Source organism: Triplophysa rosa, linkage group LG24 (assembly GCF_024868665.1).
Source record: "Triplophysa rosa linkage group LG24, Trosa_1v2, whole genome shotgun sequence".
NCBI lineage: Eukaryota > Metazoa > Chordata > Actinopteri > Cypriniformes > Nemacheilidae > Triplophysa > Triplophysa rosa.
Genome location: NC_079913.1, coordinates 10450863 through 10465703, shown reverse-complemented (window position 1 = coordinate 10465703; position 14841 = coordinate 10450863). Strand labels below are relative to the sequence as shown.

Below are 14841 nucleotides of genomic sequence, written 5' to 3'. Positions count from 1 at the left end.
GTCAAACATCATCACTATAAATATACTTTATTATCATGAAAATACCTGAAAAGGTTTGAAGAACAGCGATAGAATATGACCACTGGCATTTCCTGGAACTAATTGTTCTTCTTCTGTTTCTCATATTCGGAGTTTCTGCGCAAGAGCGCCCTCTGGCTTTCGGATGTGGCGGCATTTAACCGCAAGTCATTGAGAAACTGAGAGCATAAGAATCGCACGATATATCGCCCAGCCCTAGCAAATACCTTTTGTAACTTGATTTTCATTTTCAAGCTTAAATATGAAATGTAAAAAAAAATTCACCTGTTAATTCCTTCTACTTTTTTCTCACATGGCCTCACACCGTACACACACACATACACACACTGCAAGAAGGAATTCCTTTTGTGGAAGTGGCTGTGTGTTGGTGATGTAGCGTGTGGAGGCGGAGCTCTGGCTGGCCCTGAGCCGTGGAGTGTTACTTATCTGGGAATTTCTCCAGTGGTATGATAGAGCCGGGCCCGACCGCAGCCACGCTAGGTGGCCTCTGCTGCAAGAAAAAGAGAGCTGCCGAGGCAGCATAGCATCATCGCTTTTGCTTTATAAGGGAGTGAATTAGATTTCCCTGTAAAGAAAACATGTGCAACGTTATCTGACCTTAGAGTGTATTCCCTATCTTCTGTTATTGCTTTAGCCTATGCTGGCTCATAAAAAAGGAATATGTCTTATTTCTTGTTAGGAATCAGCCCATTGATGGTCTGTGTTTGGGTTTTTGTGACAGATAGTCAAAGGCCATCCTGTATTCCAGTTGATACTAAACAGAAGTTCATTTTGTTCTTGATATACCTAGAATGTATTGCTTTGAGGCAAATGAACCAGTGACAAGACAATTTGCTTTGCATATGGGTTGAAAGACTGGTTCTAAACCGCAGCTTAATCCTTTTCTTTTGTTTAAATAGAAAAAGATTACAAAAGTAAGAAAGGGTTACTTTTGACTTTAAAATGATAGTTCACCCAAAAATAAAAATCCTGTCATCATTTACTCACCCTCTTTTCATGTCAAACCTTCATGACTTTCTTTCTTCTGCAGAACACAAAAGAAGATATTTTGAAGAATGTTGGAAACCGAACAGCACTGGACCCCATTCACTTGTACGAACACAAAACCAATGCAAGTGAATGGGGTCCAGTTTACAACATTTTTAAAAAATATCTTCCTTTGTGTTCTGCGGAAGAAAGAAAGTCATACAGGTTTAAAATGACAAGAGGGTGAGTAAATGATGACAGGATTTTTATTTTTGGGTGAACTATCACTTTAAAGTCAAAAGCAACCCTTTTTTACTTTTGTAATCTTTTTTTATATAAAAAAATGATTACACTGCGGTTTTGAACCAGAGTTCGCCTGGCTTTAAATGATATTTAGCTTCTATTAATTAGTATTGTATATCTTGATGATATTTGTTGTCATTCTCATTTTTGTTGAAACATCTAAACTTCACTTTACTGTCTTCAGACTATTTATTTTGACTGCAAATCGGCTGCAAAAATTATTAGAAAAAACTGAAATGCTGGATAAGTGCCTGTTGGGAGAATCTGGATAATTTCAAGACTCTTTCGAGGAGTTGCCTTCTGCAGCGGCTGTTCTTGATCAAGAATCAAAGGATTAAAATGTTTGTGCACACCCGATCTGAATTTGTAGGATGCATAGTTGGCCACTTTATCAGGGTAATGCCATAGACCGTTGGCACTGGTTTTGGGCTTGATCGCTTTGTCAGATGCAAATGTTTTGCAGCCAATAAAGTGGCATACACCTTTATGTCTGTTAATACTGTCTCTTTCTTGTTAATATCCCAACACCATGCCATTGCATTGCTGTTATGTAATATTCGTTTTAATGGTTATGCTCACTTTATTTGCATGAATTGCAAGAAGGGCAAGGCAAGAAGGTAATCAGGACCATAAAGTATGGCTGGGGGTTTTATCAAATTTTAGACTGTATATAGATAATTGTGCTGAAATTACAAAACACAGAATATGGAGACTATTAAATATTAAAGTATATATATTTTTTGTCATTAGAAGACCACACAAGTAGGACATTTCACTCCCCCTTTATATCTTCTGAGTTGCACAAAACGCAACTTGTCATTAATAAAATGGAGAAAATTTGCGAAACAAGTGTGGAAAGATTTACAGGAGTGGATGATGAGTTATTGTAAAGTGAAAACTTAATTATCAAAGTACATTTCATATATCATCAACTTTTGGCAAGATATCAATTTGAATATTTCCCCCCAGACCTACCCTAAAATAATTTTAAAGTGACAAACGTCTCAGTTTTTGGTACTGTATCTTTAATATATCTTTATGGAAATAAGCCCTTATGTAATTGGCTAAAATCTGTGGACTGGTGCAGAGCCATTGAGAGAGAGTCGAGTTTTTTCACAGCAATATCGATTCAAGGAGCCTCTCAATAGTTTCCGGAAGTTACTATTAACGCATGGAACTGCTACTAGATGAAAGTCATTAAAGGTACAGTTTGTAACAATTTTGCAGTAAAATATCCAAAAACCACTAGGCCAGTCTTATATATCTTGTTCAGCGGAGTACTTACGATATCTCAAATGTTTCCAACTACTTGTAAATCGTGAGAAAATCACCATTCTAAACAGTGACACAGGGCTGTGCAGTCGCCTGTCAATGGTGTCTTATCCGCGTCACCCTTTGTTACCGCGTTTACTGACGTAGAAACCGCATGGCTACAGTGTCGTTGACAAATGCGGAAGTAGTGCCTAGCGTCTAGCAAGCCACTAGATTGTTTCAAGCGGTCACTTATTTATGGACCACAATTATACGCAACATTTATAAAACTTTATAACTTGACCTCATCTGCTAACATGATTTCTTGTTCCTGTCTGATTGATGGCCATCAGCGGTGGAGTTGAAGACAACAGATCCCATCATTCCACGCTCCTTCACAGCGTCATCAAACTACGCCATTGTTGTTGTTTTGATCGTGCGCCCTTCTAGCAGCGGTTTTTACAAACTGTAGCTTTAAAGAGAGTCATTCAATTTTTTCATTAGTCATTCCAAACCACATGACTAATTTCTTCTCTGTAAGACAAAGATATTTTGAGAAATGTCTCCGTGGTTTTGTGGAAGTCAATGGGGACCAGTACCAACATTCTTCGAAATATCTTATATTGCGTTCGAAATAAGAAAGAATGAAATCTCTTAAAGAACAGGTGATGATTGTAGTTTGTGCAGTTATGTGCTGATTTCAGAATGACCCATTTCTAAAGTGGCCCAGGTGGATTGGGATGTGTTTTGAACATTATAGGCCGGGCTATACATAGCATCAAACTGTTATTTCAAAATAATTTTATTCTTCCATGCTAAAATTTCTGATTGTTTACCCGTAGATGATTAGTAAAAGACAACCGCAATATTGGGAAAGGGGTCCAACATTTAAGCTGAAAGTCTGCAGGGGCTCCTAGTAAAGTAAGAGGGGAGTAGGCCTCAAGTGTCTTCTCTCCTTGATGTGAAGTGCTGCTATAATTAGATCCAAACGCTTCGCATGATGACTTGGGAGATAAGCGCTTTCGGTTTTGATGCAGCTTCACACACAAACAGTGGTGTAGTACACACACAGTTCCTTTTTAAGTATGGTAAAAGCCCAGTGTCCTTTTTCTGAACTGCATGTAATGGTTTGGTTTGTCTTGCATGGTTGATATATAGATTTAATTAAAGTCGGGATGAAATCTACTTTTTGTCTGCTTATAGCGTATCATCACCCTCTCATGGCTTTATTTTGTTAATTTGACATGATGTTAGTAAACCTTTCAAGCTCGCCAGTCAAGATGCAATAAGGAAGGAGGTTTACAGTATTTTTGTTAGGAAAATGCTGGAAAATTTAGTGATGAGGCCTAAGTGTTGGTATCCACATGTTCATGAGCATAATACAAAAGCGTGTCAGGGTCATATTTTACCTTAAAGGAATAGTTCACCCAAATATGAAAGTTCTCTCATCATTTCTTACCCGCATGCCATCCCAGATGTATCTGATGTCAGTGTACCACAAATAATAATTTTGTACTAAAATGTTAAGAATGAAGTGCGCATATACTGTGGTCTAATGACCTCCGTTGCTTAGCAACAATAGAAAATCCTCCTCCTGTCTTTAACCTATTATGGAGACATATAGTGAGCTGATTCAGAGATGTTCCCTTTACGTTCGGGGGTCTGAAATCATGCGTTCCATGAGTTTGACCATAAAGGGCCATGAGAATCACACTGGTTAAGCCAAACTGAAGAGCCCTGAAACACAAGCACCGCAATCCCAAGAAGACAGACCCCCTGTGGTCCTCAGCTGTAAGATTTTCTTTTCATCTCCCCACTAGGCAAAGTCTGTCTCCGGGGGCCGCTGGAACAACCCTGGTGCGTTTTAAATGAATTCCCTTCTTGTATTTATTTATGTTAGTTACAAAGGGCCAACGTGACCGAACCCATGTCCTTTTTTCTGTTTGAGCCCACTCCATGGAAACAAGCAAGACTTCATCCGCATGAACATCAGTCGCGTGTTTCAATCGAGCGCTGACAACAGATTTGCCCATCTCGACCTGTGTAGCCGGAGCTCTCGCCATGTTATTTTAGGATTAAGTTGGTATATGTGATGGGCACGGTGTTGTTCTAGATTTAAGCTTTATTGTGTTTTTATTGAGAGAGCTTCATAGTCAGTCTTTTCATGTGTTTCCCAAATTAATATGAGTTTTGCAGAGCACAAAGGAAGATATTTTGGAGAATGTTGGTAAAGGAACAATGGCGGTACCCATTAACTTGCATTGATTTGTGTCCGTACAATAGAAGTGAATGGGTACTGCCATTGTTCAGTTACAAACATTCTTCGAAATATCTTCTGTTGTGTTCTGCAGAAGAAAGTCATATAGGTTTGAAATGACAAGAGGTTTTTTTGTGAACTTTTTTAGTTTTTTTGACATACCCAACATTTGCGTTATCCTGCTCCCTTGTTGACTTGAGTTCACAAGCATTAAGCATTGATTCTGCATCTGTAGCTGTTCTAAAGTGAAACCCTGTGGCGTGGGTGAATAAAATGGTTTTCGTTCGGTTCGTACAGTAAACTTTTTTTGGTTTTCCCTTATTGTGTTGTTTAGTGGTGTGTGGGGTGTATCTAATCTGGGTTTGTGATCTATTGCATGTTGACCCCTGCTGAGAAACATCTCTTTTTGCTGCTGGGACAGTCTTATCTGCATATAGATTTCTGTATGTGTGGCTTGCTGGTCTCTCATGCCGTGTCATCTCTGCGAGAAATGGGAAACAGTACCTTTGCCTCCAAGTCAAAACAAAACTACTTGTATCTATGGCATTGGCTGTGAGTAAAACCGAGACTAGGTCTGTGTCATTTTGTCTAAAACCCTTTATTTATAGCAGCGCGTCATGGATCAGATCCATGTGTAATGTAGCATAATGCTGATTACAAAAAAGTTTTTTACTCTTTTCTTTTTTATTTGAAAATAATGGTTTACACAACTTGTTAAATGGCCATTTGTTGTAAGTACTTCAGTGTGATCTTTTTTGCTCTTAAAAAAGTATTAAATAATAAAAAAGTATTTTTTAAAAGAGCTTTTCTTTTCAATAAATAGACACCGTCAGTGTTGTTTCTTTTCCTGTTAAGTGGCAATTTTGGAGAAATTTGTGCTGCGGCTATCAATGATACATCGCACAGCTTGTTGCAGACGTTTCTAAAAAGCACACAAAAATGTTTTTAACTTCTAGGTTTTTTGAACACCTTGATTTAGCTCTTTCTGACCTTTTAGCTGATGCTCTGTTACGTCCGACCACACTTGTGCAGGTTGGGCTCTACCTGACCTTGTGTCTTTTGCTTATCAAGGCTTCTCTCCAGCTCTTGCCAAACAGGTTTGAGACATGACAACTTGTTAGCTATTAGGTCGGCACGTCTGTGGTCTCTGTATGTGCCCGTCTATGTCCATTGGTGTGAGGGATTTGAATGTGATCCTGGCAATTATTGCTAACATTAATAGTCAGGTAAGCTCCCAGATGTCTCTTCTTTGCTTGGCGTACAACCATCAAAATAAAAACCACCCTTCAGCCGTCTGTCTGGGTCTGTTTGACGCCTGTATGGGCCTGCCGTGATAACAACTTTTTGTTTGGCAATTAATTGCATCAGAAATAATGGTGATAGTCGATGTTATTATCATCAAGTATTTTATTTCACTGATTAAGTAATGACACAATATTGCAAGTACACCCTTTTACAAAACAAAGACCTTTTAATATAATATTTGGACATTGAAATTGGAGTGTAAGTATTTAAAATCAATAAAGCAGACACTTTCAGTCCTCAATTATAATGGGTTGATTTACGTTACAAGCTGTTATGATGAAGTTTAGGGTAAGCAGAGCCCTTGATATGTGAATTACTATTCCGAACTGGCTTTATTCATCAGGATAACACAGTATAACTTCTCGAGTCTTTTCACCTGCCGCTGTCCGCCCCGTGTGTGCGACTGTGCACGCGCTTGTGATTGCGAAGGCAGCGCTAACAGAGATGGCGCGATCGGATACAATGTTAACAATGTAAACAATGCATATATAAACACAATGGCGATATATTGCATCACCAAAAAATACCGACGTCGAGTTTATATATCGCGCGATAAGTCGATAAATTGACTATCGTGACAGGCCTACGTATGCCAAATCTCTCTTCATTACACACGGTTGATGTTCTTATTGACAAAATGTTTATATGCTCTAATACTTATAAGTCGCTTTGGATAAAAGCGTCTGCTAAACGAATAAATGTAAATATTGCTTTGCTTGCTAATGTTGGGAAAATACTTTACTGTTCTGCTTGTCCTGAACATGAGTGCTCAAGGAGACCAAAGCACTTTACAGAATTAGTTTTCAGTTCCTCCAAGTTTTCTTTTCTGTACCTTGTCTTAAAGCTCAAAGTCCAGATTCGCATTCCCTAACGTGGTCACGGCTTCTCACACCTGTCGGGTCTGAACAAATTATGGCCATTAAGGGATTGCTTTTGTTGGCCTGTGGGAACTACTGGGTTAGGCTTACGATAAATTGTGTTTGGGGAAGACTTTGTTGCCTCAAGAAATTGGCTAGGACACGTTTGCCTAAATTGGAACAAATGAAATGAGGTCTCCGAATACGTGCATTCTGTCTCCAAATGATCCACATTTTGTTCTTCTTTACAAAGTCCTTCCAATGCCCAGTTGTCAAACTATCCAACATGTGTATTCAGGCAAATATTGGCATCTCCGAGACCATCTCAAAAGCGGCGTCAATCCACATCTGACTTGTAAAGTTGTTCAAAAAGACTGTAAGTTAGCTGTTTGGACAGTCCTGATTTTCTTTACCACTAGCTTGACAAGTCCTTGATAAGAAGCCCACACGTTTCTACTGCGGTACTGTAAACAGCCCAAATTTGGGCAAGGATTTCAACCAGATAGTCGTGTGCCCTGAACGTGAGGCTGGTTTGTGTGTTTTTCTTCTTTGTCTATGGTATTGTCATAGCAACCAGTAGTAAGAACAGGAGAATTAATGGGCAGGCGTTGAAGAGGAGGACAAGGATAGTTGGACGGTACTCAAGGTTGTGAGTTTACATTGAGGTGTCTAAGTCTTGTGATGGACACTGAAATGGCCCCTCAGAATATCAGAATTAGATAGTAAGTGTGATCATAATTCATAGGGGTTGTGTATATTGTAGTCAGCTGACCAAGAGTCCATATAAATTGTGCTGTGTTGTAGTCATATAGGGTGTCCTCACAGTGTCACTCTTCTGAGGTCTTTTGGCACCTTGCAATGGTCCACCTTGTAGTTGTGGTTTGTAATAGCACTTTCAAATCATTGAGAGACTAAACAGCTTGGATAGGACTTGCTTTTAGATGCTAACATCTATCTTCTTGTTTCCAGGCCTGCATCGATGATAATGTGGACATGGTGACCTTCCTGGTGGAACACGGGGCCTGCATCAACCAGCCCGACAATGAGGGCTGGATCCCCCTTCACGCCGCTGCCTCCTGCGGATACCTTGACATCGCCGAGTAAGTGTTGTTTCCACTCAACAGAAAATAAGAATAGCAAGATGTTCATCCAAAGTATGTGATGAAATATTTGCGTGGTGGTTTGTGTATTTTGTGTTGTCTTGGAAGTTCATCTGTTAATAGGGCATTTTGCCAGCTATGTGTAACCTGGTCAAGAGGTCAGCCCAGGCTTCAAGACACCCGATTAACACCTACCTTGTTCATAGCTTTGCATATTTTCTGCTTTTTTCAAATTAACAAATTTAAGTTTCTCTGCTCTTGTCATGATTTTATGTATGCCACTTGGGTGAAGCTTCAGAACTTTTGTTAAGAAATATTTTTTTATTAGTGTATATGAGTTTGCATTGCTTTGATGTGAAGTGGAAGTTTTAATATAAAGTTTTGCACTTAGGTTATATTAGAGTGTTGAGATTTGTATAGGGAACACAGGACTCTAGAAAAAAAAGCAGCTGTCTTTTAAAATAGGGCTAACAGTAAAACTGAAGCTTCTTGTGTCCTAAATATTGTAAAAATTCAGGACTGTTTTGTATGTGTTGGTAGAGCTAATGTTTCCAGAACCTTGAATTAGCAAAGGGTTTACCAACTAAATGTTAAACAACTGCAATGTAAAACCTACTCCCTAATTAGATAAAGCTGTACACATTTTGAGAAACCACAGAAAGAGAAATATCACAGCGACCCACATTCATCATTAAACTACCAACCTAAATGATGTTTTTATCTAAGATTCTGGGGGCTCATATCTATAACAAGCGTGTTTTTCTTTTCTATTCAGTGTTCTTGTGGCTCAGTTTGTAGAGCATTGTGCTATCAGTGGAAATGTCATATGTTAGTCCCTCAGAAACAACATATATTTGATAAAATGTACACTTTAAATGCAAATGTAAGTCACTTTAGATAGGGCTGCTCGATTAGGACAAAAATCATAATCACTATTATTTTGGCCAATACTGAGATCACACACTGAATTTTGAAACAAACATGAACTATTCAACTGAAAAACATCAAAGAATTAAAATAAAATGCACAATTACGATGTATTGTGATTAATTGTGATGAATTGCGATTAATCGTGATTAATTAGTTACTTGCGAACCCCTTACTTTGGATAAAGGCGTCTGTTAAATACATAAATGTTAATGTGTTCTGATGCTACCATTGACTTTATACCACAGTTGGTGTAGCCCTACAAAAAGCTCACATGTATTTACTGAATACATCACTTTTTTGTAATCGTATGGTTTCGCTATCTGTGGTCTAGCGTTTCACTTCTTAGCTTACTGTACATGTTAACCATGTGTTGCAGTGTAAATAGTTTCTAAAGTCATGCTCTAGTCTTAACTTTATCACCAAGAGAATTCTGGCCACATATCACCAAAAAATCAAGTCACTAATGGCAACTAGATTAGAAAAGATTTTAGTCGCCTTTGTGACGAACACATTGATCTTGTCTCTTAAATATTCTCAGCATAGAGATTAGTCCCAGCATTTGCCTTACTGTTGAACAACAAGCAACCTTCGGAATTGCACATTTCCTTTTGTTTAATTAGAAACTGCTTCAACTAATATGAAATGTTTTTGAAGAACACCAATTCATAAGTGGTTGATCAGGCTGTAGGCTGTTTTCATAACAATTCCTTGCATTTGCTGAAGAAATCAAAAAACTTTATTCATTCTCCCAGAATAAATACTTGCACATGCAAGTGTGTGGTTCTTGTATCTGACACGTAAGCAGTAAGGTTAGCAAGGGCACTTTGTTTTGACCTTGCCAAGGTCGATGCTAAAACAGTCCTCCACTCCTTCAGATTTCAAGCCTTTGTACTCAGTGACATGGTTCCAAGCTGTTAACCAATAACAGAAGTTGAGAACCACTTCACATAATTTATTTTGATTATAAGGAGCAAATCGCCACTCAAGTGCTTGCGATTTCTGTAAAGGAGATCCTCTGGGCCCACATTCACATCTGTTCATTATTTCTGCCTCTCAACAAAACTCACACAAGCAATTGTCAGTTAAATTGACAGATTTGGAGCGATTGTTGTTATGGCACCGGTTGACTTTGTAAACCTCTTGTCATGTCTTTGCAGGTATCTTATCAGTCAAGGCGGCCAAGTCGGTGTTGTAAACAGTGAGGGAGAAACGCCATTGGATATCGCAGAGGAGGAAGCCATGGAGGAGCTTCTGAAAAACGAGATCAACCGGCAAGGTACTGTTATCTACACCAACTTCATCTTTGCTGACAGTTACACACCTGATTTGGCATGTGCAAGGTGTTCGAGGATTAATGTCATGTCCACGTCACGCCGTAGCTGAGATCGTTGCTTTCTGACATAACATTCATTTCATTGTGTCAGAGTGCCTCGCTGGGATGATCAGGGCTGATATGCATTCCACGCTAAAGTTTCCCAGCTGCCATCAAGTCAAATTCGGAAGTCTTGGCGAAACTCCAAGTGGGTGCACTGACTCCGAACGAATATTAGAGCCACGCTCAACCAGTAATGTAACAAACGCCCTTTCTTCCACGTCCACTCTTAACCTGCCCGTTGACCCGACTGGGTACTTTATGAACGAGGTATATCATGCGTGTACGGAGTCGTAAAGGATTTGGGGAGTCAACTGAGCAATGCAGCATGGCCTGCTAAAGTGGGGAGCCTTACATAATAGAGAAACATAATCTATTTAACCTGCTGCCCATTGTTATGATCCTAAACGAGATGGAAGGGTTCTTCTATTTTTGGCTTTTGTCATTCTTGAGAGGATGAAATGGATCCCTGCTGGTTGTGATAGGCCCTGTTCGGACATGTGCTAAAAGCCTAAGGGGACATATACTTTCTTGGTTCACTGGGATGTTTGAGCAACAGATAATAGAGACTGCATTGCCTCAGGGGAGGGTCCCTGGCTATGGAAGTGTAGCATTCAAGCACTAATCTATAATAACAAATCTATAAACAGGGTTTGGGGTGTATGCACACGGGGCGATTAAGTACTTCCGCATACATCTCAGCCAGCTAAGCCACTTCCGCTCTCATAGCGCTGAGGTAATTTTTCACCAAGCGATAACAATGTGTTTAGTAAAGAAAACGTTCAAGTTTTAGCGAACCAACAGTACTACAGCTGAGCGTTGTTGAGTGCCTCTCAACTCTGAGTAAGTGCAAAAGTTTACTTGGCTTTTTTTAATTTGTGGATGTAGCTTGAAACGTATAGCCTGAAGCAGAGTCCTGCATGCGGGCGGGTAACCGCTAATATTTGATGTAACGGGTGGAATAATTATTCACGTGTCATTTGTGGTGCGGGTCTGGAATAAAACAGGCGCGGGCGGAATGTGGGTCCAGTCGCTTTAACTTAACGCAGCTGAGGGAGCTGCTTTTACACGGTCCTGTGTCCTGTTATTTGTGTTCACTTCAAGCTCTGCCTGAAGAGCTGGTTTCTAATTGCAGCGCAGTTTGCAGCGTTGAGCATTGTAGACAATTGTGCTGCCTGCAACTGATGGACAGCGAGCACTTGAGTTGACTCTTTGCTCTTATCACAACTTAAATAAACAAGCTCACCATGCTGGTCTCTTTCCTGCATTACACTTCATTCAGCTTTGATGGCAGCTTAGCTTTTTAGCGTGTTGCAGAGTTTCGGGAGAGACAACCAAGAGTGATCCAATATTGTTAGCAGCGTTGTGTGTAACTAGTTACTAAGTAATTAGTTACTGTAATTTAATTACTTTCCCATTGAAAAGTAAAGTAAGGGATTACTCTTATTTTTTCTGTAGTTTAATTACAGTTACTTCTGATGTAATTAAACTAAATACTTTGTGTAATATGTGTGTGCAATAGTGGAATTGACATCAAAATTCAAAGTCTAACTTTAAAATCCGTGCTTTAATGTATAATTCTCACATTTGTAATTAATAATAAAACTTTATGTAGCTTAATATTATTTATTTGAATGAATTAAAAGAGCCGTTTCATGTCTATCCTTGAATCACTTAACTAATCAAGGTTGATGTAGGATGTAGAAAGTAACTAGTAATAAGTAACTAAATACTTTTTGGAGAGAGTAATTTGTACAGTAATCTAATTACACTATTGAATATGTAATTAGTAACTAGTAATTCATTACTTTTTCAGAGTAACTTACCCAACACTGATTGTTAGCTCATAGCTATTAGCTTAGGTTGTTAGATAGACATGTGGTGTTTAATGCAATTAATTGCAGAATAAATCATATAAAGTCGGACTCGGCGCACCAAAACTCAAAAAATCTAAATTATTTAATATTCTGTCTGTCACAGACGTGTAACGTTTTGTTTAGTTAATTTAAAAATGTTTAAAGGCTTCATGATTATAAATGTACTTTTTTCTTAATTTATTATAAAACATTTTAAAGGCTATTATGTTTACTTTTTTTTTTTAATTACAATTTTGACGGCGTGTGTTGCAATAGTTGGATAACGAAATGAATACTGAGAATTAGTGAAATTAGTGAAATTTTGCTAATAGCTTATTGGTAACGAATACTGAATTGTAGGATCGTGACTTTGTTTATTTACACCTTTCATGCATTTCATATTTTATTATGTCCGTGATTACAACGGAAGATGCGAATGAGACTGCATGAGCGCCGCAAGCGAGAGAGACTTCTGTGTTTGATTGAATTTAGAATTTTCCCACGTATTTGTTTTATATGTGATTTATGAAATGTGTTAATTTATTAAAATAGTTGTTCATATTATATTAACAATAGTTATCTTTTTTCTGTTATATTATTGCTTGTTGAAAATAAATGGTTTCGTGTACATGCATACATCTACTTCTATTTAATGCGGCTGCGATTCGGGTCGCGGTGTGTATGTCAAACGGGCAGGGTCGGGTACAGAATGAAATTAGTGCTGCTGTCGGGTGACGGGTCGGGTGTAGGGTTGGGAATCGAAAATCAATTCCAATTTGGAATCGGAATCGAAAGGCTAGGAATCGGATCGGAATCGAAAGGAATAGGAATCGGATACTTGAGATTAAAATTTGAATTCCTCTTATCAACTCCTGTGTGCATATTGTCAGTAAAGTACATGCGTTGCATGATCTGCTGATATCTCAATAAAAGCCCTTATGAAAATTATCGATAGTTTAGCTATAGAATTTGCATTAAGGCACAGTAATCACAAATTAACCATAGTTGCATTATAGTAACTGCAGTTTAACCATGATGTAGTTCAACTATGATGATACAAATTGTAATAAATCAGAAAAGGTGTGTTTCTATGTTTAAATATACACAAAACGGTGCTCATCAATATATATATATATATATATATATATATACATATATATATTTTGCAAATAAGTCAATAAGCAGGCTAAATGACCATACAGGTTGATATCTAAATGTTTTACTTCAACTGTGGAATCGAAACTGGGAATCGATAAGAATCGAAATCGATAAGCAGAATCAGAATTGGAATCGGAATCGATGAAATTGAAAGATTCCCAACCCTAGTCGGGTGTTTACCAAATAGGACCCGTGCAGGACTCTTGCCTGAAGCGCTTCTCCTTTTTGGTTGTCGATGTATGACGTAGTGTTTGGATTATTTGACTCACGTCGTTGACCGTAATCCTTTGTGGATTTTGAAGCAACCGAGCGGAAAACGCAATTGTTCCCTGTGGACGCTATGTGCGCCGGATGTACGTCTTTGCTTACTTTGTCATTGTGTGTGCAATTTTATTGTTATTAAAATGTTATATGTAACATTGTATCATGTCACACACAGGTAGTGGTGGACTGATTACACAACCAACAAAATATGTTCTAAAAACATTTTTTACATTCCCATTACGTTCTAAAAACGTAATTTCTGAATGTTTTTAAACATTCGCCAACAGTGTAAAAATTGTTTCATACCAACGTTTTTATAATATTTTTGCGTTTTGAAGAGTTAGCAATTACATAGTGTTGATAAAATGCTCTTTTGGTGTTAATGTTACTTTGACAGAACTTTTAGAGTACTTTTAGTTCTGAGAACATTCCCTGTTATTCCACAGTCACGCGGGTCTTTTTTTTCCGTTTACTTGCGTTCATACGCATGCAAATGTGTTAGATCAGAAATGCAAGCTCCTGCGAAAAAAACAAAAAACATTTTGCTGCATTCCACAAGTCAAGTTTGGTTAACTCATACCTGCAAATTCGTATCGTATGACCAATAGAGAATCACAGTGTTTCCGCTACATTCATTTCGCTGTGGCGGGCCACCACATCGAAAATCCTCCCCGCCATTCATTCATAATTTGTCCAGCCATTGTTGCTAAGTTTGCAACTCTTAGTGAGCAGCAGACGGTAGGGAGAAGTCAAAGACGCCAAATGGAAAGCCTACATTTGTTTAATAATGTTTTTTTTCCTCCTTTTATTTTATTTATTATTATAATTTTTTTTCTCCTTATTTGTTTGTATGTTTATGGTAAAAGAGACAATTATGTATGATTGTAACTCTTCTTAATTTGTGTCTTCAATAAAAACGTCTTTGACAAGGAACGGTGCTCTTTTAATGTTAAAAGATACTTGTAATGTTTTAATGCTACTAAATCATTAGTAACATTAATGTTACTAAATACTTTTAATGTTAGTAAATCCAGACGTTACTTTCGGGTTTGTGTTGGGAGATATCCTACTTCAGAGGTGTCTTGAATGCAGTATTATTAAGTGATGTGAATATGTTAATTAGCATGTGACGTCATCAAGCTCCACAGTTTCACTAAATCCTAGCGGAAAGAAACACTGGAAT

General features: G+C 38.2%; 1 protein-coding gene across 4 annotated transcripts in view; it reads left to right on the top strand.

Moving 5' to 3' along the window:
* Positions 1–14841, top strand: part of ppp1r12a (protein phosphatase 1, regulatory subunit 12A) — a 62967-nt gene that overhangs the window by 20864 nt on the left and 27262 nt on the right. For all 4 annotated transcript variants that reach the window (XM_057323895.1, XM_057323896.1, XM_057323894.1 and 1 more), the window contains exons 2-3: positions 7948–8078; positions 10166–10284. In XM_057323895.1, the coding sequence (XP_057179878.1) occupies positions 7948–8078; positions 10166–10284 (250 nt within the window). The remainder of the gene's footprint in view (positions 1–7947; positions 8079–10165; positions 10285–14841) is intronic.